Source organism: Glandiceps talaboti, chromosome 22 (genome assembly GCF_964340395.1).
Source record: "Glandiceps talaboti chromosome 22, keGlaTala1.1, whole genome shotgun sequence".
Lineage (NCBI taxonomy): Eukaryota > Metazoa > Hemichordata > Enteropneusta > Spengelidae > Glandiceps > Glandiceps talaboti.
The window spans coordinates 11,063,884-11,089,504 of NC_135570.1; the positions used below are offsets into that span (position 1 = coordinate 11,063,884).

A 25,621-nucleotide genomic window follows, 5' to 3' on the forward strand; every position below is an offset into this window, starting at 1 on the left:
ACATACAGTCTTACAGACAGACAGACAGACAGAGACAGACAGACAGACAGACAGACAGACAGACAGACAGACAGACAGACAGACAGAACAATAACACCAAACCCGTCTAACTGGAGGTACAAATGACTTACTTCGTCGAAAAAGATGTAGACTGCTGCTGTACATCATTATGAATGAAGTGTTCTGTCTGCCCCTCGATTTTGACTTGTCCCTCGAAACTGTGGTCATGACATTGTTGTTGTTGACAATTTGGGAAACATTCCCCACAATATTGTCTGTGGACGTTCAGCAAATGTTCTGCAAACACACCATTCGACACTTTGGAATGGCAAACAGATTTTATGCTATGCCAAATATCGTATGCAATATCCAGATAAACAGTTCTTTTCTCATCGTTCATGGGGGACGCCATGTTGTGATTAGTCTCGGTTATTCAGACTCTTGCCGTTGAGGGCTCCACCCCCACAAACTTTTCCTGTGATCAAACTAATATTTATTTTAGTATACATATGTATCAGATAAGATAAGGGGTAATTAGTGTAATCAAATCAAATCAAATTAGTAGTCTCACAATATTACAGTATTTCGGTGTTGGAATTTGACAATATATCGCCCACTCAAGTTGAATTAACTGTTGTCGTTCTCACGAGCTCTCTCCGGGTCCGGACTGTTCAGTTTCCCCATGTCGTCATCATAAATGACGTTTGGAATTACCATAATTATACACCAATGAAAGGATACACATGAATCACGTGGGGCAGTCTGGCCAGTCATGTAAAATACTAAACTGGAAATCCCCGCCCCTTTTGGAAATCCCCGTTCTAAAAATAGACCAAGTTCGGAGAATATTTCCTCCATGATGTAGCCTCCTGATATATCGCGATCTGTACTGTTTCGTTGCTTCGACCTAAGAATTTAGCTTGTATTGACGCTGGAAATACAGCAAAAAGAAAGTAACGGCGTATGCAGAGAGGTGAGTACACGTACACAAGATATTGACTAGAATTCATACCCATTGACTACATCTTGCAGCATCAACTTACAACAGCTAGCTCACACGAACCGTGCCGCTGCCGAGCCTGGCTGGTCAAGCCACGATTTGTTCTGATACAAACAGTAATAAAACATGTAAAATGGCGACTTACGTTTACGCTCATCTTTTCTTTAACAGTCAAGACATTATAGCGAGATATTTACTGTATCAGTCACGTAAACAAAAATCGTCAGCTAAAGGTGTCAATTTCGTTACATAAAGCTACAAATTGTTGGTCTGCCAGCAAGCTGTCTAAATGACTCCGTACTCGGAACGTCCATGATGTACTTTGTTTTTTTAAGTTCAACTCTAAAAATAGGGAAGACGTAGTGTATAAAATACACCCAGCCGACTCATATATAATGCTAATACATACAAGTTGGTATTAAAGACTCTACGAATTCACATGAATGAGTTGATGGTCAATTTCCCTTCTCTGTCCGTCAACCCAGGTTTATAGAACTTTGTGTATATACATATACATTGTACATTTGAAAACAGTTATGCCATAACTTATGGGGAGTTAATGTGGTTGGTCACGGAATCCTCGGTTCATAGTTCACATTGGTACACTGTCTTAGTTTTAGTATCATAAATCTATCCGGTATCTCCATTAAATCCTATTGTAACATTATTTGTACATGGTAACTCAGCTTTTAAGCGTCATTTGAACCAAGTGGTTGTTGTAGTATCATGATTATGCAGATAAACACACCAACATATACAGTTAAAACAAATATTACTAAAGTGATTTCATGAAGATTTAGATTTTAGTGTGCTCTGAAGATTTCTCATTTTGTGTCATTATTGCCACTGCTGCTTGTTGTTGTCCTCATCCTCTTCGTCGTCGTTGTCGTCGCCGCCGTCGTCGTCATGGTGATGATGATGATGATGATGATGATGATGATGATGATGATGATCATCATCATCATCATCATCATCTTTTAAGGAAGTATTTATTCATGTTCAAACCCTGTTACAATTAAAAGCTAAAAAAATACATACAAGGGTAGAAGGGTGAAGGCTAGACTCTCTCACCAATCCTTGGGAGCATCGCTATCAGTACATATGTATTAGCTGTTTTGTATGTACCAATATCTACCAAATAATTGTTCTAGAATATCCTTGTACTGTGTGTCCTCATTGACTACATAGGGCTAATCATTTATTGACATGTTACTGCGACTCTGTTATTGAATGCCAGGGCATTGCAGTAACACGTCAACAAATGATTAGCCCTATGTAGTCAATGAGGGCCCACAGTACAATTATGTAGTAGATATCAGTACATACAAAACAGCTCTTTTGGTGATGTGATGCTCCGAAGGCACACAAGTGAACGTATAGGATACTCAACGGTGCAATGAAAATTGTCATCATCATCATCTCTAGATCAACAATAACAAGTATCATGAAAAATGACAAAATTATAAAAAATGACTATTTTAATTTCTAGAAAGTATGAAAGAATAGTGTGAACAGCAGAGTTTGTGCTTGTAAAAACTACTCCATCTCCACACTACTTGAGTACACTAGGCACTGTTAACATTGCATTTTTCACAAGTATGTCAAATTCAGTTATCTCAACTTATACCCAAACTTGCTATTTACCATTCCAAAGTAACTACATTGTACTGTCCTATTGATTCTTGGAACCATGAACGATATATTTTAATCACCCAAAGAGGGGACTAAATTACAATAGACTTGTGCATCCATCTGGCGGGGCATCTCTCTCAGTCTCTGTACATCATGTCCATAATATGTGATTTCTCAGAGATTTTTTTCAAACCTGGCACAAAGCTGACTTGTCATATGGAATAATATGCACGTCACTTTGTTTTGCGACATATGCAAATTTGTCAGAATGGTGGCCATATTTGTAGTTACAAATCAATGTTTACAGCATAACTCAAACACTGTAATACATAGAGACTCCATTCAATTCAAGTGCTTTCTTTTTAAACATTGAACTTTGACCTTGAGCGTGACCTTCAGGGTAAATTATCAATATCCAGTCATTTCATGCCTATCAGTGTCACAGAAACTTTGTCTTATGTACATGTATTTGTTGACAATTTCTTTTACATGTAAATCATGTGACATGTTGACAGGCAATGTAGAAGAAGAAAATGTACACATAATTTATTTTTAGTGCACATATCACTTTTACTGAATGCCAGCCATATTTGGAGTAACAAATCAATATATTATTGCTGCCTGACTTAAAAACTTCAATACATAGAAAGTGCATTGAACTTCAAGTAGTCAGGTGAAAGTTAAACAGGTTATACACTACAGTACAGTAAACTCATATCAATATACACCTAGGGCTCAAAATTCACTTTTTCAGTTGATAGTCACTTTGACTACCGCTTTTCAAAACTGGTAGTCTGCACGGAAGATTTGGTAGTCATTTTTTTTCAGCATTTAATAATTTGTTCATAAACACAACATCATCATTTCAGAGATATTGCTGGTACAAATGTAATAGCATGGCTTCTAAGTTAGTTGGTTTACCATATTTCTACTTGAAAACCTGGACATTTTTGTCAAATATAAAGTTTCAATTAGTTCACAGGTGAAAGAAAACATGAAGTGGAGTCATGATGGGCATATGGGTAGAGTGGCTGGCTTGGACCTGCAGGTTGCAGATTTGAGCCCCATTGCTGCCATTTGTTTCTGAGTGGCTAAGTCCTTAGGCAAGATTTGAACCACGATTGTGCCTAAGTCAACCCAGCTGTATAATTGGGGACCTGTAGGATAGAGGTTGCAATGTGAATGCTTTAATCCTAAGTGCTTTAATAAAGGCTTCAATGAATTGTATGCTCCCCAGGGAGTTGAGGAATTGTAATGGGCTGTTGTGTCAATATAGACCTGAGCCGGAGGTACTAATTGTAAAGCACTTTTGAGCACAGAGTGAGAAAGCGCTATATAAAAACTAACATTATTATTATGAAAATGTGTAGTCATTTGACACAACCAATGTATATTATTAGGATATTCATGACTCAGTGAGGTATGTAAATCTCGCTGAAAAACTTTCCAAAAAAGTTTTTGTCGTAGGGAAAATACATTATCAAATTGACAATGTTTACAATATTTTCCAAGTTTTTGCCATGAAACAAATAATGATATTCATTTGTGTATAGTCTCTACACACAAATCATCTCATATTTGACCAATAGGAAGTATTACACATTTCTTTTAAGTTTTAAAATATGCTGGTATCAGGTGACAGAGTGGCACAAAAAGCCGGCTTTGGTAGTCGGCAACTCTTGTGAATTCTGAACATGTTAAAATATTGCAGTAATATTCCAGTAATACAACAATTGACAATTAGTTGAGGGCTTTTCAACTTAAAATACTGATAATGTGTGCGCATTCTGTCAGGGATACTTGGATAGCATGATTGATTTGGTCGGTTATAGATGGTCAAAAGTGGTGGCATGGCGCTTTAAACGTAATCTAAACGTTTATATTTCTGTTATATGTAATTAAATTAGTAAAATAATATACTTGCATATGAAGCTAAGAGTTGAAATATAATTTTAGAGTATCTGTGCAGGTTTTATGGCGTCTATCAGGAGATGTCCACCCAATATCAAAAATGAATATACCTAGAGTTGATCCGAGAAATGTACCTTCTGTGATAAAAAGGAAGAAATTTTAATTCATTTATTTTGTGATTGTGAATTTGTTATGGAGTTTTGGGATGGATTTTATGTGTTATGGGAAGGAAAGCAGAACTTATTAATATTCCAAATCCAAGACAAATCATCCTGGGTGATAAACAACTATCATTATTGTTGAATTTTGTTATTCTTGTTGCTAAGTGTTATATTTATATATCAAAGTTTAGAAAACAGAAACCAGATTTGATGGCATACAAAAAATACTTATAAAATATTCAGACTGTAGAGTTTTATATTGTGGTTAGAAAAAGTAAATTAAACGGACATATTAAGAAATGGGGACAGCTTTTGAAATTGATAACTCAAGAAAAGTTTCCAAATTCAAAATGTGAAATTTCCACTCATGACAAGAGTTGTAGTTTTGAAATAAGCCAATAAAAACATTAAAAGTCTATAAACAATTTCAATCATATTTGTAAAATGTCTTAGTCCTCAATAATTCAATCATTATTTGGAAAAATAATTCTCTGTTAAAACTTCCATCTTCCATAAACCTGGGTTTGGGTCATCCTCATGTTCATTTTGACATACACACAAAAAGTCAGCCACTGTAATACCCACATCTCTGTGAATCATCAAACTCTAAAATTGAAGTTTGGTAAGATAAAAGATAAGTTTGGTTTGATAAAAAGAAACTTTAAAACTACCCATTATTCTTATGTGATGGGTATAATTGTTATCATAATTAATAATGAAAGTTAAAAAAAAACAAAAAACTTTTACATTTTCAAATGGAATGAAAACTGCCCGTAGATCAAAGGTATGCATGCCCTCCCTGGTGTGAAACTGACAGAGATAGGATAACCGGATGAGTCTCTAAATACTGAGTTGACTTGGGAAAAAATTCCAGGTTGTATCTTTTTTTTGGAAATACCAATATACTTAGGGTACGCAGGTTACCACCCATCCACCAGTTTAGGGTGTGGGTGAGTTAACGCAAGTGAGTATGGTATATGAATATTAACATACACAAAATTGGTTTATGCAACATACACCTTAAAATTGGTTTATGCAACATATTTCCATAAGACTTAGTATTTTTGCTGGTGTATATATTGTATATGTAGCCCATGGAAGATTCGATCAAAGCTTATTTGTATTTATGAGTCTTTGCCTTTTGCAATTCTGTATTAAGATCATCATTTGAAAGTAAATGATATGTTACAATGTAAATTTTATAACCAATGCACTGTATGCTATCTTACCCACAATTCTCTCTGATTGGTATGCTTGGAGGTTCCTTATTTTATAACTTTTTCAATAATCCATACTTTTCAACATTTTAAACATAGTAATTAAGTTTAATTAATATGTAGCAAAAGAACGCTTATGAATCAAAAACAAAGTTTTAAATTTTGTATAAAAATGAACTAACAACTAAATTAAGCATGTTCTGTGAATAAAACACTTTTCATTGTCAAAGTGTCAATAACTTGGGTAGTCAGTATGTATGATGAGTTTTAGTATGTAAATTTCTTTTGTCATACCTATTCAAATAAATCTATATCTTTGGCAAAGTCATAACAGGTGCATATATTTTCCTTAGTTTCGTCGCAAATATTTTGCATGTCTTTCAAGAAAATCTGCTGACAAATTCCCAAAATTGCTACTCCTTCTACAATAAATCACTGATACCAGAACCAATGAAAATGGGTATTCAGAAACTCATCAGTGGCAATTCTACGCTTGCCAAATGGAAAAAAATGTTTTGACAAAACCCTATACACTGGTGAGATTTGTCTGACTTCAAGGAGATGATGTCCATCAACACTACAAATCAGAGAGAGTTGTGGGTAAAATGTTGTACAGTGCAATGCATAGGTGGTCTCCTATGGCATGTACAGTAGAGATGAGTCACTCATTGTGAATCATTCTATTCTACAGAATTACTCCCACTTTTGTTTTTGTTTAAGATTTTATGAATCCTCATCAGTCGGAGTATTTTCCCTCAAATATATGGTCAGAGGTCAGAGGTCAACAAGATTATGAGAACTGATCCCAGTCCTCGACAGCTGATTATGAAAATATGATCATTGATTTTGATAGTTGAGTGCTATCCTTCATTAAATCTTCAGATCCTAAAGATGATTCAGTACCACATTGGCATCTAGACGATGACTTTGACTGAATTTATTTATTTGTTTATTTATTTATTTATTTATTAAAAGAGGGTAGCCCAGTTGGCCGAGGCCAATCTTCCCTCGGGCCCTTAAATGTAGCAGCTAGTACATAGGAGAGATTGTTACAGATACAGATATATATCAGTGTCGCTTTCACTCTTTTGATATTCCGAACCAAATATGGTTTTCTAAACAGAAGTTCTTTATAGTCAGCTATGAAGGTCAATGCTCTGAATTGTCCTATTGTCATGCAAATCACATTAAAGTATTGTTTCCAAGCACATTGCATTATGGGATTGGGTATCCCCAATGTGTCAGATTTGTTTCTAAAAATAGAAATAAATTAGGTGATGTCATCCCAGTGTCTACATATATCTAAGTGATCATAAAAAGATTTTGTCATGCTTTTAGTGTTTTAGATCAGCTTTTCAAGGTAAGAATTAAGGATCACAATTTGTATGTAAACGTTAAACATGTCCTGTCAGAGAGAAATGTGTATTGTTCTGAGTTGATACAGTGTCATTGCTTTTAATAGACATTTCTGACACAGAATGTATATGTTTATCTTGTGAAGTGAAACTGAAAAAAAAATCTCTTTGAATCACTTCAATATAATATGCATGTATGTATGTATATTTCATTATGTTTAGTTTTGTCTACCTGTTCAATATACAGAATCAACAAATTTAGTCTGTTTTTAAAAAATCCTGTAAAAGGTCCATATTTGAATCCGAGTCACTCACATTAGTTACCTTATCAGTGGAGCCATTTCTGATACATATAAATATTTTATCTTTTAAAGGAAAACTTGAGAGAAAAAATCTCTTTGAAACACGTGTATGAATCACTTCAATATAGTCCTGTATGTACAATGTATGTATGTTTCATGTATGTGTAGTTTTGTCTACCTGGTCAATATTATGTGAACAACAACAACTTAGTCTGTTTTGAAAGGTGAATTTTATAAAAATATTAAACATTTAGAAAAAAATAATGTCTTTAGTTGGAGCATTTTTATGATGAACTAAATTGTATACCACAATAAAACAAGTGTCATAATATATCTTTGAAAATTCATTTAGGTTAGTAAGGTTTATGTGGAAAAGGTGAAAAGACATTACACTTAAATTGCGATAATTGACATTTTTCTTTTAAATTTAAAGCTTCCCCTCATTAATTCTGCCATAATAAAACAGGAATCTCTCCATGAAAATGAATTTGGGATTACGACAACAGATACATGACTGTCAACATGCTTCCAGCCCCCCCCCCCCCCACATAATAGCTATAATACCCTCACCTCCTCTTACTCCAGCAGCCAACGGTGTTGTGAACACATGCCATTTGTATCCAGCCTGTTTGCATCAGGTGATGAGGTCAACAAAATATTGTCTGTAACGTAGTACTAATTGAGTCTCAAAGCCGCGATGTTTGATCATACACATGCATATATATGTATATAATTGGACAAGTATTAATTTCAAAGGGCTCCGTAGCTCAGAACGTAGCACATTTGTTTCTATTCATAAGAAATATATTACAACTCGTAACTCTCAAGTGAAACAATTACAGGATTTGCCACAATCATTTATAGCATCCGTGATATCAAATATTATACATTGTACATGTTACATTGTATTGAATTTAACGTTTGTCCCAAACACAATTTCAGTAAAATTTTCAAAGTTGGGTTTTGAACAAAAGTGAAATCCAATACTATGGTTTAGTAGCACAGATGGATTTCCATTTGAACATTGTATTTGTACTGTTTGAATTTCTTTGCTCACCAGCCCAGTATGTGGTAGTCCCAATATAGCTACATTTAGTATAGTGTGAATAGAGATACCATAACCATGGTCTACTTCTCACTGAGACCTAGCAAGGTGATCCACCTGCTGTTCCTCGACAGAAAACACTGTCTACAAATTAAATATTAGAAAGGCCACATACAGTGAACTAGGTGCATAATTGAAGAAATTGAAATCATATACTTTCATACTTGATATTAATTCTATACGAGCATGAGAAATACAGAAATTGCTTTATTTCAGTGTTTTAAACTTAAGTGGTCATATGGATGTGGATTGGGTATTTATTTTGGATTTTTTTAATTTACAAAACAATTTTATCATGGCTGCCTACTTGAAAAATCCACGTGTAACAACATTGGCAAAGTGTTTGTACCTCAATACATAGAAAATGTGTACAAAGTTTATTATTGTATGCGCAATAACGAACATTTTACACACTTTTATTAATCTTTTGCAATTTATTGAGTTACAAACAAGTACTTGGCATAATGTTGTTTCACATTGATTTTTCAAGTAGGAAGCCATGATAAAATTGTTTTATAAATTGAAAATCCAAAATAAATACCCAATCCTCATCCATATGACCACTTTAAGGGTTTTATTAATATTTAATTCACTTGATTTATAAATGTTTTGATGTCGTTTCAGGGCTTTGTTTCTTAAATCAGTACTGTAATTCAACATATATTATCAAACCATCAATCCTTGGACCAGTAAACAAAGCTCTAAAGGTCAGAGGTTGTGACCTAGCAACTCTAGTATCACCTAGAGTGGGTTTTGTGTTTGTTGAGTTATACATGTGGAGTACAGAATGAACCAAACAGACAACAAGGGACCGATTGAGATTCCAGCACATCTGGTTGAAGACATGCTTGCTAACGGTTCCATCGTGGAAGTGCCGGATATCCAAATGTTGGAATCGATGACACAGGATGGCAATGATTCAAATCAGTACAACAACCAGAGAACTGATGCACCACATCTCCAAATTTTAATCCAACCCAAAGCGGTAAGACCATTGGAAAATATCACATAGATTCTTTACATGCTACCCCCTCCCAACATACAGACACATCACACACACACACACACACACACACACACACACACACACACACACACACACACACACACACACACACACACACACACACACATCACATCATACCACACACACACACACACACACACACACACACATACATACATACATACATACATACATACATACATACATACATACATACATACATACATACATACATACATACATACATACAATGTATGTATCCACACATGTAACCCTGCACTCATACACATATATTTCTCAGTGTCTGTCAAGTTTGTTAACATTAGTAGGTCAAATCTATCCGTGAGTTCCTCATTAATTAGTACACTGCCTTCAAATGTTACATGTTTAATGAATTATAATGTGAATATGAAATTCTGCAAGTTTTATGTAATTTCCTCTTTCTGTTACCATGGTTTCTAAGCCTAATTGGCACAACACATAGTGTATCCTGTAATGTATCGTAGACCTACAAAAAATTCAACAATAGAATACTTTGTGTTGATTATATCTCCTTTGTGTCCTAGATGAAACAGGAACTGTAGACATTTATGAAATATGGCAGTTGATATGTAAATGAATTTCTTTGCTGAATTAAGAAAGTCAACATGATATAAATATGCATATATTATGTGTAAAGTATCAGTGTACTAAATATACATACACACATGGGTGGTGGTGGTGGTGGTGGTGGTGGTGGTGGTGTGTGTGTGGGGGGGGGGGTTTAAACTTAATTCACCAATTACCTTTTTACCTATATTCAACCAAAAATGTATACCCCACTTCACATAAATCAGTTTGTCTATGCATAATTATGAATGAAATTAGCATATATTTCAAGTCTTATGAGGATTTGGAGAATCATTTTGTCACCCTCTCACCAAGCATTATGTAATGAAGATTCGGCCAGAAAGCTGGCGTAAACTCTTACTGGGTTTTTCCCCCATGAGCTATGACATCAGTAGCACCACTATGTGATTAGAAACCAAGGAGGAGGTTGGAAACGTAGTATGTAAACACGATTACTATGTTATGAACATCACAGTGTCTAATTTTAGATAAGAATACGTAGCTATTAGGGAAATACTAGGCGTGAGGCTAGACTAGTCAAAATCCCCAGTGCACATGATTTGACTCTGTAGGCTAGAATGAACTGTACAATGTACATTATAATGTATCTAAACTCATGTAGTAATATATAATCAAGAAAACTGTTTTACTAATATACTTATAACATTAACCTATTTCAAAGTGTTCTTAATATCGTTATTACACTTACCGTACGTACCCAAATAGAATTGTCAATTTTCTAAAAGTATGTGGTTGTCATAAAGCTGTATCTTATCCTATCTTATAAAGTAAAAATTGTACCGAACTGAAAGTATACACCCATTATTTGTTGAAACATGTTGTATTAGATATTATTGAAAATTAACTAATCTGGATGGCTTCCAGTTCTACTCAATGGCAAGACAGGAGTGCATGTGTGCATCTCTGTTCCTTGTTTTGTCAAGTCACTATGTCAAAGGTCAAAAAGCAGGAAATAGTCACGAGTTGAACAAAAAAAAATAGCGTGGTGTATAGAATTGTGAGAATGGAATGTGACCTAAATAACCATAAAGATAAAGTTATCTACCAAACTATCACAAATCATTTAGCAGAAATCTGTATGATAATATTAAAGTTGATACAACTTTGTCATAAATGTTCTAATTGATCTATATCTGTATAATGTAATTATAAATGTGTTTGAATATACTAAATTATTTCATTTTTTGTCAACACATGAAACATTTCTGGGATACTGGTAAGGTTCGATAAATTATACTTTAGAAAGTACAGCAACAAAATAAAGTTGAAAAAAAAAGATGAATAAAAAGGTGAACTAAATAGTTCAAAAACAACTATATACTGGGATTTTAAGATTTCTGAAATTGCAGAAGTGAACACGGCTGTATACAGAGGAAGGTACAATCAACAGAATTTCACATAACCATGCCTCGTTGAGATCAAGGATTATATTATCTTTAGAACTGTGAGGTGTATAAAAACTAAGCTGCTCTAGTTTTAAAACCGGAATGATTTATCCCATGTTTTCATTATGCATGTCTATATATACCCACATGGATATAATCCTAAATTAATCCTGAATAATTTAACAGCTCAAGCAGAAAGTGACTATATAAGCTCCATAAAGACAAGAGAGATAAAACATAGACTTTTGAATTAGATTACCGAGAGTACATTGTAACTGTAATGTTTACCATACCCTGTTGAAATGAGTTGAATACAGGTTTGTATACTGTGTGTATATGTAAATGTTACTTGCATGTCCTGGGAGTGCTCACACAACTGTGCTATACTAAACATTAGATGTTTTTTCTACATTCGTTGCCATTTTATTATTCATAGATAGTACAGTTAGGTTGAAATCATGATCACAGGGAGGGGAACTGATTTTTGGGTGCGGACCTAGAAATCAATTGGTTTGGAAATATTGTACCATATGTGTACAGGTATGACAAATATGTTTACCTATAGGTGATTCAATACTGTTCAGGATGTATAATTACTAGAAAGACATCATATGTCACATAACAGTTTCAAAAATGTTCCAGTTGCAAGCTAGTGCAGCTTTAATTTACGTGTAAGTTTAGCATTAATTGAATATTATGTTTTCATTGACAGCGAGGATTCCGTTTCCGTTATGGCTGTGAGGGCGGATCTCACGGTGGTTTACCTGGAGCTGACAGTGAAAAGGGAAGAAGGACCTTTCCATCAGTACAGGTAAATGTAATACAATGTACAGACTCAAATAGAATGTAAAATATCAAATTGAACAGACAGACTGAGAGACTATTCTTGTATTGGCATATGAAAGAGCACCAGGTAAATTTTCAAAAAGTTGAGAATATATTGTATGTGATTCCAAGAATAGTTGTTTTTGTAACGATAAATTGAAATAAATGTAACTGTTTGAACCATTATGGAGGGAGATTGAATAATTACATTGTGTGATCAAGGTCTTTAGTAGATGAATCAAAACATTGCATTCGCTTGTTTGTAGTTTTGTTATTTGTTGATACTTGCTGTATTTGATCATAAATTGTTGCTCGATAAATTATTGCTATTTGTCCTCATTTGCATAAAAAATGTGTTTTAAAGCTTTTATTTATATATTTTCTTTCAGATTTGTAATTACCATGGAAATGCTCGTTTAGTAGTCAGTTTGGTGACAAATGATGATATCCCAAAACCTCATGCCCACAGTCTGGTTGGTAGACAGTGTCAGAATGGAATGTGTACGGTACAAGTTGGACCTAAAGATATGACAGCAAGGTAGGTTAGTCTGGTCGGTGGGCAGTGTCAGAATGGAATGTGTATGGTACAAGTTGGACAAGACTCCCTGGGCCATAGACTTTTCATGCAAAAGACTCCCTAGGCCATGGACTTTTTTCTACTACAGAGTTGGATCTTACCTACTCTACAAATATCAACTTCAACTTGAAAGGAATAATAAAACATACAATCAATCCTATTTTTTCCCTTATCCACACATTACATATATATTGTCAAATGAATATTAATTTACCCGGATATGAGGTGAAGAGGTGAAAATTAGGTTATGCAAATGAGTCACGAAACTTGTCTGCATATATGCAGACGTGGCCTGGGAACCTGGAAGGGACTGTCTGCATACATATATGCATGTTGTTGCACGGGTTAATACAAATGTCTAACATACAACAAGTCCAAATTTTTTATCAATTTTGAGACTGATTGTATATCATTTCATTCTGTAGTTTTCCTAGTCTTGGAATCAGACACGTCACAAAGAAAATGGTACCACAGGTTGTCAAACAGAGAATTCTAGAATCAGATCGACTCTTCCGTGAGTTGATTCCTGGTAACCATGGTGACAGAGCACAAATGACAGAAGATGAGGCAGAAAAAGCAGCCAAAGAACAAGCACAAGAGATGGATTTAACTGTCGTCAGACTCTGTTTTCAGGCCTATCTACAAGATCAAGATGGGCAGTATGCAAGGGCTTTAGATCCTGTCATATCGGATCCTGTATTTGATAGCAGTAAGTATTGTTTACAACTTGTAACAATCAAGTCAAACATCTGCATGATTTGCCACTATTCTTTATAGCATCCATATCAAGTGTAAAAGTATAGATTTCAAAGTTGAATAAGAACCAATTTGAAGGTTATATTTTATCACCCAAAGTCATAATAGTTGATAGCAGTAATCAATACAAGTGTACTAAAGGTAGAAATAAGTCTGACTGGACTTTTCCTTTAAGTTGATAGCAGTAATCAATACAAGTTTACTAAAGGCAGAAATAAGTCTGACTGGACTTGTCCTTTAAGTTGATAGCAGTAATCAATACAAGTGTACTAAAGGTAGAAATAAGTCTAACTGGACTTTTCCTTTAAGTTGATAGCAATAATCAATACAAGTGTACTAAAGGTAGAAATGAGTCTGACTGGACTTTTCCTTTAAGTTGATAGCAGTAATCAATACAAGTGTACTAAAGGCAGAAATAAGTCTAACTGGACTTTTCCTTTAAGTTGATAGCAGTAATCAGTACATGTGTACTAAAGGCAGAAATAAGTCTGACTGGACTTTTCCTTTAAGTTGATAGCAGTAATCAGTACATGTGTACTAAAGGCAGAAATAAGTCTGACTGGACTTTTCCTTTAAGTTGATAGCAATAATCAATACAAGTATACTAAAGGTAGAAATGAGTCTGACTGGACTTTTCCTTTAAGTTGATAGCAGTAATCAATACAAGTATACTAAAGGTAGAAATAAGTCTAACTGGACTTTTCCTTTAAGTTGATAGCAATAATCAATACAAGTGTACTAAAGGCAGAAATAAGTCTGACTGGACTTTTCCTTTAAGTTGATAGCAATAATCAATACAAGTGTACTGAAGGCAGAAATAAGTCTGACTGGACTTGTCCTTTAAGTTGATAGCAGTAATCAATACAAGTGTACTAAAGGTAGAAATAAGTCTAACTGGACTTTTCCTTTAAGTTGATAGCAGTAATCAATACAAGTGTACTAAAGGTAGAAATAAGTCTAACTGGACTTTTCCTTTAAGTTGATAGCAATAATCAATACAAGTGTACTAAAGGTAGAAATAAGTCTGACTGGACTTGTCCTTTAAGTTGATAGCAGTAATCAATACAAGTGTACTAAAGGCAGAAATAAGTCTGACTGGACTTGTCCTTTAAGTTGATAGCAGTAATCAATACAAGTTTACTAAAGGCAGAAATAAGTCTAACTGGACTTTTCCTTTAAGTTGATAGCAGTAATCAATACAAGTGTACTAAAGGCAGAAATAAGTCTAACTGGACTTTTCCTTTAAGTTGATAGCAGTAATCAATACAAGTGTACTAAAGGCAGAAATAAGTCTAACTGGACTTTTCCTTTAAGTTGATAGCAGTAATCAATACAAGTGTACTAAAGGCAGAAATAAGTCTAACTGGACTTTTCCTTTAAGTTGATAGCAATAATCAATACAAGTGTACTAAAGGCAGAAATAAGTCTGACTGGACTTGTCCTTTAAGTTGATAGCAGTAATCAATACAAGTGTACTAAAGATAGAAATAAGTCTGACTGGACTTGTCCTTTAAGTTGATAGCAATAATCAATACAAGTGTACTAAAGGCAGAAATAAGTCTGACTGGACTTGTCCTTTAAGTTGATAGCAGTAATCAATACAAGTGTACTAAAGGTAGAAATAAGTCTGACTGGACTTGTCCTTTAAGTTGATAGCAGTAATCAATACAAGTGTACTAAAGATAGAAATAAGTCTGACTGGACTTGTCCTTTAAGTTGATAGCAATAATCAATACAAGTGTACTAAAGGCAGAAATAAGTCTGACTGGACTTGTCCTTTAAGTTGATAGCAGTAATCAATACAAGTGTACTAAAGATAGAAATAAGTCTGACTGGACTTGTCCTTTAAGTTGATAGCAATAATCAATACAAGTGTACTAAAGGCAGAAATAAGTCTGACTGGACTTGTCCTTTAAGTTGATAGCAGTAATCAATACAAGTGTACTAAAGGTAGAAATAAGTCTGACTGGACTTGTCCTTTAAGTTGATAGCAGTAATCAATACAAGTGTACTAAAGGTAGAAATAAGTCTGACTGGACTTTTCCTTTAAGTTGATAGCAGTAAGTGTACAAAAGGCAGAAATAAGTCTAACTGGACTTGTCCTTTAAGTTGATAGCAGTAATCAGTACAAGTGTACTAAAGGTATTAATAAGTCTAACTGGACTTTTTTTTAAGTTGATAGCAGTAATCAATACAAGTGTACTAAAGGTATTAATAAGTCTGACTGGACTTTTCCCTTAATGAATTACCTAGTATCTGTCTATATACAAGTCTTTGAAAGGAAACCACCATCCATTTGTAGATGTATTAAAACTGTGAAGGAAATTTGTGAAGCAGTCCTCACTGAATAGTAGTGGGATTCTAATTCCAAATCCAATTCAAATTCAAATATAAAGCCAAATCTTAATCAGAATCAATCGAATACAAATTCAAATATAATGCCAAATCTGAATCAGAATCTCTTCAAATATTTGACATTTACAGAAGCCCCCAATGCATCCCAGTTAAAGATCTGTCGGATGGATAGATCAGCTGGTAGTTGTACCGGAGGAGATGAAGTCTATCTTCTTTGTGATAAAGTCCAGAAAGATGACATTTTGGTCAGATTTTTTGAAGAACGTGATGGAGAGAGGTGGGAAGCATATGGAGACTTTGGTCCAACTGATGTGCACCGACAGGTAAGATTGTGTTTTGAAATCTGGACTGATTAGTCTGTAATGGACATGTGGCTGGTTATAGGGGATTCTAATGATGATGATGGTAATGATGGATGACAACAATGACGATGACTGTGATGATGATGATGATGATGGTGGTGGTGGTGGTTGTGATGGTGTTGGGGGTGATGGTGGTGGTGGTGGTGGTGATGATGACAATAACAACGATGGTAACAATGATGATGTTGATGGTGATGGTTGTGATGATGACAATGACGAGGATTGTAACAACAACAATGATGATGACAACGGTGGCAGCAATGACTATGGTGGTTGTGATGGTGATGATGATAATGGTAGTGGTTGTGATGACTATGATGGCAACTTAGAGGATAGTGGCTAACGCAAGGATAGTCATGATGTTCATAATTCAATATTTTTATAATTATCTAACATCTCTGTAGTACTAAAATATCAATAGTATTCAGTATTTTCAAGAGAGATTTATTACTTAACATTGTTTTTCTATGTTTTCAGTATGCCATAGTATTCAAGACACCAAAGTACCGAACCATTGCTATTGATAGACCAATAAGTGTGATGGTACAGTTGAAGAGAAGATCTGACAATGAAGTCAGTGAACCCAAACCATTCACTTATCACCCACAACAATTTGGTAAGTGAGCCAATTTGAAAGTATTCCCTTATTAGCCATACAGTTTGGTAATTGAGCCAAACCATTCACTTATCACCCATGACTCTTGGTATTATAATAAATAAAGTGAGTCAATCTATTTACTTATCGCCCACAACAATTTGGTAAGTGAGTCAAACCATTCATTTATTACTGTAAAAAGAGAGTGGTTGTTATCAACCAGCTAAGAGGGCAACCATACTTACTTATGTGTATCTCATAACAACTGACTATGTGTTTCTTCAATCTTACAAAATAATTTTACATATTGAATTAATTGTATGCCCTTGCTGGATTAGAAGAAAATCACAGTGTCACTGGTTGTACAATGGCGACCCCCACAAGCGGCCTATCTAAGCAAAAATTATGGGAAATTTGGGAATTTATAGTAGCATCACTGATAGCTTATCACACAGCCTTCAAACTTTCTAGGTGTACAAACTATGCAAGATGATTCAGTGTATGGAAAGATCCATATTGGGTTTTATTAGTCCCCAATGTGCACAGCCCAGAGGGGGCTATAGGAACAATCCATGTCCGTCTGTTTGTCCATCGTATCCATGCATTCGTCAAGCTACAGCCATATCTCTGAGGAGCGTCATCGAAATCAAAAGCATCGTAATTACGCGTCGTTACGAGTAAAGACTAGTAACTACTAGTAGCTACGATGTACTACGAGAAACGGGAGATAATGAGGTGTTCAGGTTCATGAATAACTGACAATAGATAATAAGTTTACATTTCTTTGTTTCCCTTAACGATGTCGTCTTTACGCGTAGATACACGTAATTTTTTATCGCCAACACACAATAGATAGTGATTCTCACCTTCCATGTTTCCAATGATGACATCGTCTTCTATCGTAGTTGATCGTAGTTTGTCATAATTTTCGATCGTCAAAAAAAACCACGTACTCAGCCAGTAATGTGCTGATGAAACTAGCACTGCACATGTTTTTATGAGTGCAAGTTCATGGGCGATATTCATTAAAAAAAACAATAAGATATGCACGAAATCAAAGTTTCAATATTCAGTACAAACTAACAGTACAACTTACAAGCTCACGCTTGGCGGCCATGGTAGGGCCAAGAAATGCTGTTGAATTTCCGGGTTGTGGAAGTGCAGTTTTGACTTTTATATCATCGAATAACGGGATTTGTTTTATATATTCTAAAACAACAACTAATTTTTTTATGTTTCTCAGTACAGTAACATTCCTAAATGATGGGGTTGAGTTGAGAAATCGCAATGTTCGGCAACACGTGGCGTGATGCATGATGTCGGTAGATATATAAACATAGAGACGCAAGTGATGAACGTATTCAGTTATTCGTAGCCCGAAATTTTGTTATATAAATGACGTTTTCCTCAAAATTTTGAAGAAACAAAACGTTTTTAGGTGACTTCTAAATCAATCAAATCAAACGATATATTAATGCGAGACAAGCTTTAGTTTTAAATTTGTTTTTGTGGACAATGTTCGATTTCGACTCACGAATCCTGCGACTAGAATCTAACACGATCAATGCACCGTTCAGCAGCCAGACGAAAATGGTCGACATGTTTGTTGACCGGCCGAGAAATGCATAAGGAACTTGTGAGGCGGTCCGAATAAATAGATGTAAAATCCGACGTTTCGAATAAAAATTCTTCTTCAAGGTATTTTTAGGCAAGACATATTAGGTAAACATCTGAATATATCTGAAACACTTAGTTGACTTACTAGCCGACTGTACGAATGCCATAGAACTTAGAAGGCATCGAATGAATAACATTGAAAAAAGTAAGCGTGAAACTGATTTGCGCACAGGAAAGAAAATCTTTTTGTTTCGTTATTTTTTTCACGATGAAGACTACGCGTAAATGGTCGTAGTTTGGGCTCATGAATAACGGACAATAGGTGTTTACTTTTTATTGTCTACAACCTAAAGTACATGAATATGCGTTGAGACTTATGAATATTCACCGTAGTACATCGTAACTACTAGTAGTTACTAGTCTTTACTCGTAGCGACGCGTAATTACGATGCTTTTGATTTCGATGTCGTCCCTGATACCCATGACTCCATTTCAACCAAACTTGGCACAAATGTCAAACACTATAGGGGACATATATTGCACATCATTTATTTGTGTAGACTTCCAGTGTTTACACTTGTCTTGATTACAGTGTGACTACCAGGTATATCAACATATCACATCAGTAGTCACGTTGTGTTTATTTATCAAATATGCAGATAAAGAAGAAGTTGGGAGGAAGAGAAAGAAGACTGTACCATTCTTTGGAGACCATCTTGGTGGGGGAGGTGGATCTGGATTTGGAGGGGCTGGTGGATACTCTGGATTTGGTGGTTCAAGTGGTGGAGGCCCTGGAAATTACCAGTTCAGTAGCAGTGGATTTCCTGGATTTGGAGGAGGCTCTCAAGGTAGGATCAAATATGGAAATGAGTCAAGTATAAGAAAAATGCTAGGGTTAACTATCTCCAGATTTGTGTTTCAAAGCTTTCATCTTAAAAATTCCTCGTATGTTGTATGTATGGGTATATAGGTAAGTTCTAATACTAGGCTCTAGCCTCTAAAATCAGATCATTGTCATCCATATAATGCGTTGAATGCAAGTTGATGTGTCTGAAATGGTTAGTAGAGAGTCAAATTTGTATGGCAATTCCTCCAAAAGTTTATCTAGTCGACACTAAAAACACAATACACTTGGTGCTGAAACCACAGACTGTTCCAAGTATTAACACTTCGATGCACTATAGCTTAGTATGTTTGTTAAAAATTACACCAACATATAATGTGTAAACCTGGTGAAGTCTGCCAGAATATCAAATATCTTCAGATTAGATTACAAGTGTTTAGCAGCTCAACACAACCAGGACTTTCTGTATTGTCAGCAACACTATGACAGAACTCCATGATGTGTGCGAGTGCAAGTGTAGCATACTCAGAGTATTTGCATGAATGCTTGCAGTGTTCTCTGCACCTGTACTTCACAAGCATATAAGTGAGTGAAAGTGCAGCAGCAAACACCCGTGAGTACCCACACTGGAACTCATGTGGCATGGGTTTCTGTTATTAGTACATGTTTATATGAAAAGATCATGAAAATCACAATCACACAATTTTGTGTGTAGCGAATGATTGCATCCTCATTTGCATATCATTTGCATGCAGGTATGCAGTAATATGTTTTCGGTATTGCACTGTAGTGAAAAAACTACTAGTACATGTATGCGCACGCACCAGTGCAGTTAATCTCTGGTACATATGCAATAATGAGTGGTATGAACCAGCACACAAAACATGTATTGTTACAATATGCTTTCTGTTAAGTCTAACTATGACATGCAAATTATTTTTAATTATAATGACCTATAATTGACAAATGAATATTAAATGCCTATGAATATCAATGGATGTCCAGCACTCCTTTGAAGCTGGGAAGAACCCTGTTCATCTGAATCACTTTCTTGTTCATTCTGTAGGCATGCAACATGGAGGAATGGGTGGCCAGATAGGTATGTCAATGAGTGGACCTAGTGGAAGCCAGATAGATAAACAACTAGGTGGTCAGATGGGTGGTCAAATGGGTGGTCAAATGGGACTGCCAATGGGTAGACAGGTGGGTGGTCAAATACCAGCACAGACATGGCAAAGTGGTTACCAGCCACAACGTGACCCACCACCAGGAACACTAATACAACGGTCAGCCCATGGTGGGATTCGCACGTTACCAAGACAACCAGTGATTGTAAAACGAGAACAACGCATACAGGACTACTCTGATGATATTTGTATGGACTATGCTGGTGATGATGACCTTGTCACTGATGCTGCACCATTCACTGATGAAGATATTATTGTTGAACGCTTTGCAAGAACTAAACTTGCAGACAATATTGTCACTACACAGAAAACAGGCACAGTACAGATTGAAAGATACACGGAAACAAAACTCAAACAAGTTATACCAGAGAAAACATCAACACTGACAGAGTCTGAAAAGTCTACGACAGGTAAGTTGTTATTAGTACTGTAGGACTGATGTTTGATACTTTGTTGTTATGGGTTGTAGTTGATATAAATGCATAAACGATTGTGGTACATACAGAAAAAGCTTTAGTTTGTTGTTATGGGTTGTACTTGATATGGATGCTATAAATGATTGTGATACATACAGAAAATGCTTTACTTTGTTGTTATGGGTTGTACTTGATATGGATGCTATAAATGATTGTGATACATACAGAAAACGCTTTACTTTGGTGTTAAGGGTTGTACTTGATATGAATGCTATAAAATGATTGTGATACATACAGAAAATGCTTTACTTTGGTGTTATGGGTTGTACTTGATATGGATGCTATAAATGATTATGGTACATACAGAAAATGCTTTACTTTGGTGTTATGGGTTGTACTTGATATGGATGCTATAAATGATTGTGATACATACAGAAAATGCTTTACTTAGGTGTTATGGGTTGTAAGTTATTGTCTTGTTGTTCCAGACTGCCAAGTGCAGACTGATCCCTTGCCATCACCATCAGCTCAACTGAATGCCTCAGTGATGGAGTTAGCTGAAAGGACAACTGCAGCACTACAAGACTTTGCAGTCACAGGAGATGTTAAGATTTTACTGGCTGTACAAAGACATCTAACAGCTGTACAGGATGAAAATGGTGATACGTAAGTATTCTTAGATTGGTTGGTATTATACATACTGTGTATTGAGGATTACAAACAGGGCAATGGGAAAATATATAAGCAAAGCAAATGTCCTAGCAAAGCATAGACAAGGTTGGTGTAGGTGGGAGGTGAATACCAAATCTAAACCAATGTCTGTAGATAGGCTAGGTATAGGAAGGTGAATACTAAACCAATGTCTGTAGACAGGCTAGGTGTAGGAAAGTGAATACCAAATCTAAGCCAATGTCTGTAGACAGGCTAGGTGTAGGAAAGTGAATACCAAATCTAAACCAATGTCTGTAGACAGGCTAGGTGTAGGAAAGTGAATACCAAATCTAAGCCAATGTCTGTAGACAGGCTAGGTGTAGGAAAGTGAATACCAAATCTAAACCAATGTCTGTAGACAGGCTAGGTGTAGGAAAGTGAATACCAAATCTAAACCAATGTCTGTAGACAGGCTAGGTGTAGGAAGGTGAATACCAAATCTAAACCAATGTCTGTAGACAGGCTAGGTATAGGAAGGTGAATACCAAATCTAATCTGTAGACAGGCTAGGGGTAGGAAGGTGAATATTAAATCTAAACCAATGTCTGTAGACAGGCTAGGTGTAGGAAAGTGAATACCAAATCTAAGCCAATGTCTGTAGACAGGCTAGGTATAGGAAGGTGAATACCAAATCTAAACCAATGTCAGTAGACAGGTTAGGTGTAGGAAAGTGAATACCAAATCTAAACCAATGTATGTAGACAGGCTAGGTGTAGGAAGGTGAATACCAAATCTAAACCAATGTCTGTAGATAGGTTAGGTATAGGAAGGTGAATACCAAATCTAAACCAATGTCAGTAGACAGGCTAGGTATAGGAAGGTGAATACCAAATCTAAACCATTGTCTGTAGATAGGTTAGGTGTAGGAAAGTGAATACCAAATCTAAACCAATGTCTGTAGACAGGTTAGGTGTAGGAAAGTGAATACCAAATCTAAACCAATGTCTGTAGACAGGCTAGGTGTAGGAAAGTGAATACCAAATCTAAGGCAATGTCTGTAGACAGGCTAGGTGTAGGAAAGTGAATACCAAATCTAAGGCAATGTCTGTAGACAGGCTAGGTATAGGAAGGTGAATACCAAATCTAATCTGTAGACAGGCTTGGTGTAGGAAAGTGAATACCAAATCTAAGCCAATGTCAGTAGACAGGCTAGGTGTAGGAAAGTGAATACCAAATCTAAGCCAATGTCAGTAGACAGGCTAGGTGTAGGAAAGTGAATACCAAATCTAAACCAATGTTTGTAGATAGGCTAGGTGTAGGAAGGTGAATACCAAATCTAAACCAATGTTTGTAGACAGGCTAGGTGTAGGAAAGTGAATACCAACATTTGGCCAATGTCTGTAGACAGGCTAGGGGTAGGAAAGTGAATATTAAATCTAAACCAATGTCTGGGTAGACATGGGTACTTTTAAACCAATATTTACTATCATTATTCATTCATTGTTAGAATTTATGAGTAGCAATACTTTTAGGAAACCATTTTGTTCATAGTACACATAAAATACCGTGATATCTAGCTATAATACCAAGTAGAACTTTTAAAATTAATGTATCAATTGTTATTTTTCAGTGCTCTACATTTGGCAATCATACACAGCAGAATGCAAGTTGTTCACAGTTTACTGAGTGTGATAATCAGTATACCAGAACAAAACATTGTCAACCAATACAATAATCTCAGACAAGTAAGTGTCATCCTCATCATTGACCTCTGACCCATAAAATAGTATTACAAGGACAGCAGATACACTGCTTCCCACACAGAGACTTCAAATAGTAATACAAGGACAGCAGATGAATTGCTCCGCACACAGAGACTCATTCTATACTTATGTGTAGTAATTTGCCATCTAAAAGTGTTATTATTACTCTCTCTCTCTCTGTACACAGACTCCTTTGCATTTGGCTGTCATCACTGGCCAACCTCAAGCAGTAGAATTGTTACTACGATGTGGTGCTGACGTGGAACTTTTGGATCGTCATGGCAACACAGCAGCTCATATTGCTGCCAACTTGGGGAGTGTGGAATGCTTGAATGTGTTGCTACGGCAACAGAGACATTTGAAGGATGGAAAGAGATTTCCTGAACTGGACACAATGAACTATGAAGGTTTGTATTTTATTTTATCTGAGTTTATTTTGAATGACTTTCTGCAATACAATGTGTCTGTGTTGTTACAAAATTATGAGATGACATAATTTCTCTTGTACTTTTCAGGTTTCACACCTGTCCATTTGGCAGTTAGAACTGGTAGTTTAAATTGTCTGAGAGCAATGGTTGCTGTAGGAGGACATGTTAATGAACAGGTAAGGTTCAAATTAATGTCATAATTATATAATCAATTGATCTGTTGTCTGCTGAAACACCACACAGCCAATCAGTTGATCTGTTGTTTGCTGCAACATCATGCAGCCAATCAAATGATCTGTTGTCTGCTGAAACACCACACAGCCAATCAGTTGATCTGTTGTTTGCTGCAACATCATACAGCCAATCAAATGGTCTGTTGTCTGCTGAAACACCATGCAACTAATCAATTGATCTGCTGTTTGCTGAAACACCACACAGCCAAGCAGTTGATCTGTTGTTTGCTGTAACATCATCCAGCAAATCAGAAAGGAAACAACAGGGCTGGATATGGGCAACCAGATAAACAAAGAAAGAAACTGTACAGTTGTGCTACAATGCCATTGGCACCATTTTTAGTATTTTGGTTCTTTTAACTTTTTCATTTTATAAGGTTTGGCTATTTTAGTGATGGTTTCAGTGGAGTTGTTCTGACCAATGACATTGTGTGTTACAGGATGGAAAGAGTGGTCATACAGCTTTACATCATGCTGTTGAAACTGAGAACTTGGCTATCATTGGTTACTTGATCCTAGAAGCCCAAGCTGATCTACATGCACCAAACTTTGCTGGTGACACACCACTTCACATTGCCAGTGGGCGTGGTTTACGTAGCGTTGCCGCTCTGCTTGTAGCAGCTGGCGCTGACTGTATGGTTGAAAACTATGAACCGGTAGAAGATGAGTTTGATGATGTTGAAGGTGATGAATATGATGAGAAAGACAAGGATACTGTTATAGAAGATGAAGTAATGACAGGACAGACACCACTAGATCTAGCTACTGATGATCAGGTAAAGGTTTCTAAAAACAAATAGACAGACTTTGCTATCCATTAGAAACAATTCCAAATGGGAGAAGAAAATGAATGGAATAAATGAAACAGATATAATTAGTAATGTATGCATAATGATAGAATTACAACTGCCGACATCAGACCATGGACGAATAGACATAGACTGACTGACACATACATACACACACACACAGACATGACACACAGACACACAGACACACAGACACAGACACACACACACACACATCACATAGACACTAACAGGTCACATAAATGACATACTACCCCCACACACAGACTGACACACTTACAAATACACAACACACAGACACACGTCACTTACAGTCTGACACATTACCCCCCCACACACACAGACTGACAAACACATACAAATACACAACACACATACACACACAAGTTACACATAGTGACATGCTACCCCCCCCCACACACACACACACACTGACACACATACAAATACACAACACATAGACACACAAGTCACATATACAGATACACACACATAATAC

General features: G+C 35.9%; 1 protein-coding gene across 1 annotated transcript in view; it reads left to right on the forward strand.

Annotated features, from left to right (window-relative positions):
- The first annotated feature begins 860 nt into the window (after nt 1–860).
- Nucleotides 861–25,621, forward strand: part of LOC144451991 (nuclear factor NF-kappa-B p105 subunit-like) — a 29,751-nt gene continuing 4,990 nt past the window's right edge. The window contains exons 1-14 of the mRNA XM_078142953.1: nt 861–973; nt 9,308–9,668; nt 12,417–12,515; nt 12,919–13,067; nt 13,532–13,815; nt 16,347–16,540; nt 17,057–17,195; nt 19,451–19,639; nt 20,702–21,232; nt 21,727–21,904; nt 23,520–23,634; nt 23,840–24,059; nt 24,168–24,256; nt 24,754–25,089. Of these exons, the coding sequence (XP_077999079.1) occupies nt 9,471–9,668; nt 12,417–12,515; nt 12,919–13,067; nt 13,532–13,815; nt 16,347–16,540; nt 17,057–17,195; nt 19,451–19,639; nt 20,702–21,232; nt 21,727–21,904; nt 23,520–23,634; nt 23,840–24,059; nt 24,168–24,256; nt 24,754–25,089 (2,721 nt within the window). The 5' untranslated portion in view covers nt 861–973; nt 9,308–9,470. The remainder of the gene's footprint in view (nt 974–9,307; nt 9,669–12,416; nt 12,516–12,918; nt 13,068–13,531; nt 13,816–16,346; nt 16,541–17,056; nt 17,196–19,450; nt 19,640–20,701; nt 21,233–21,726; nt 21,905–23,519; nt 23,635–23,839; nt 24,060–24,167; nt 24,257–24,753; nt 25,090–25,621) is intronic.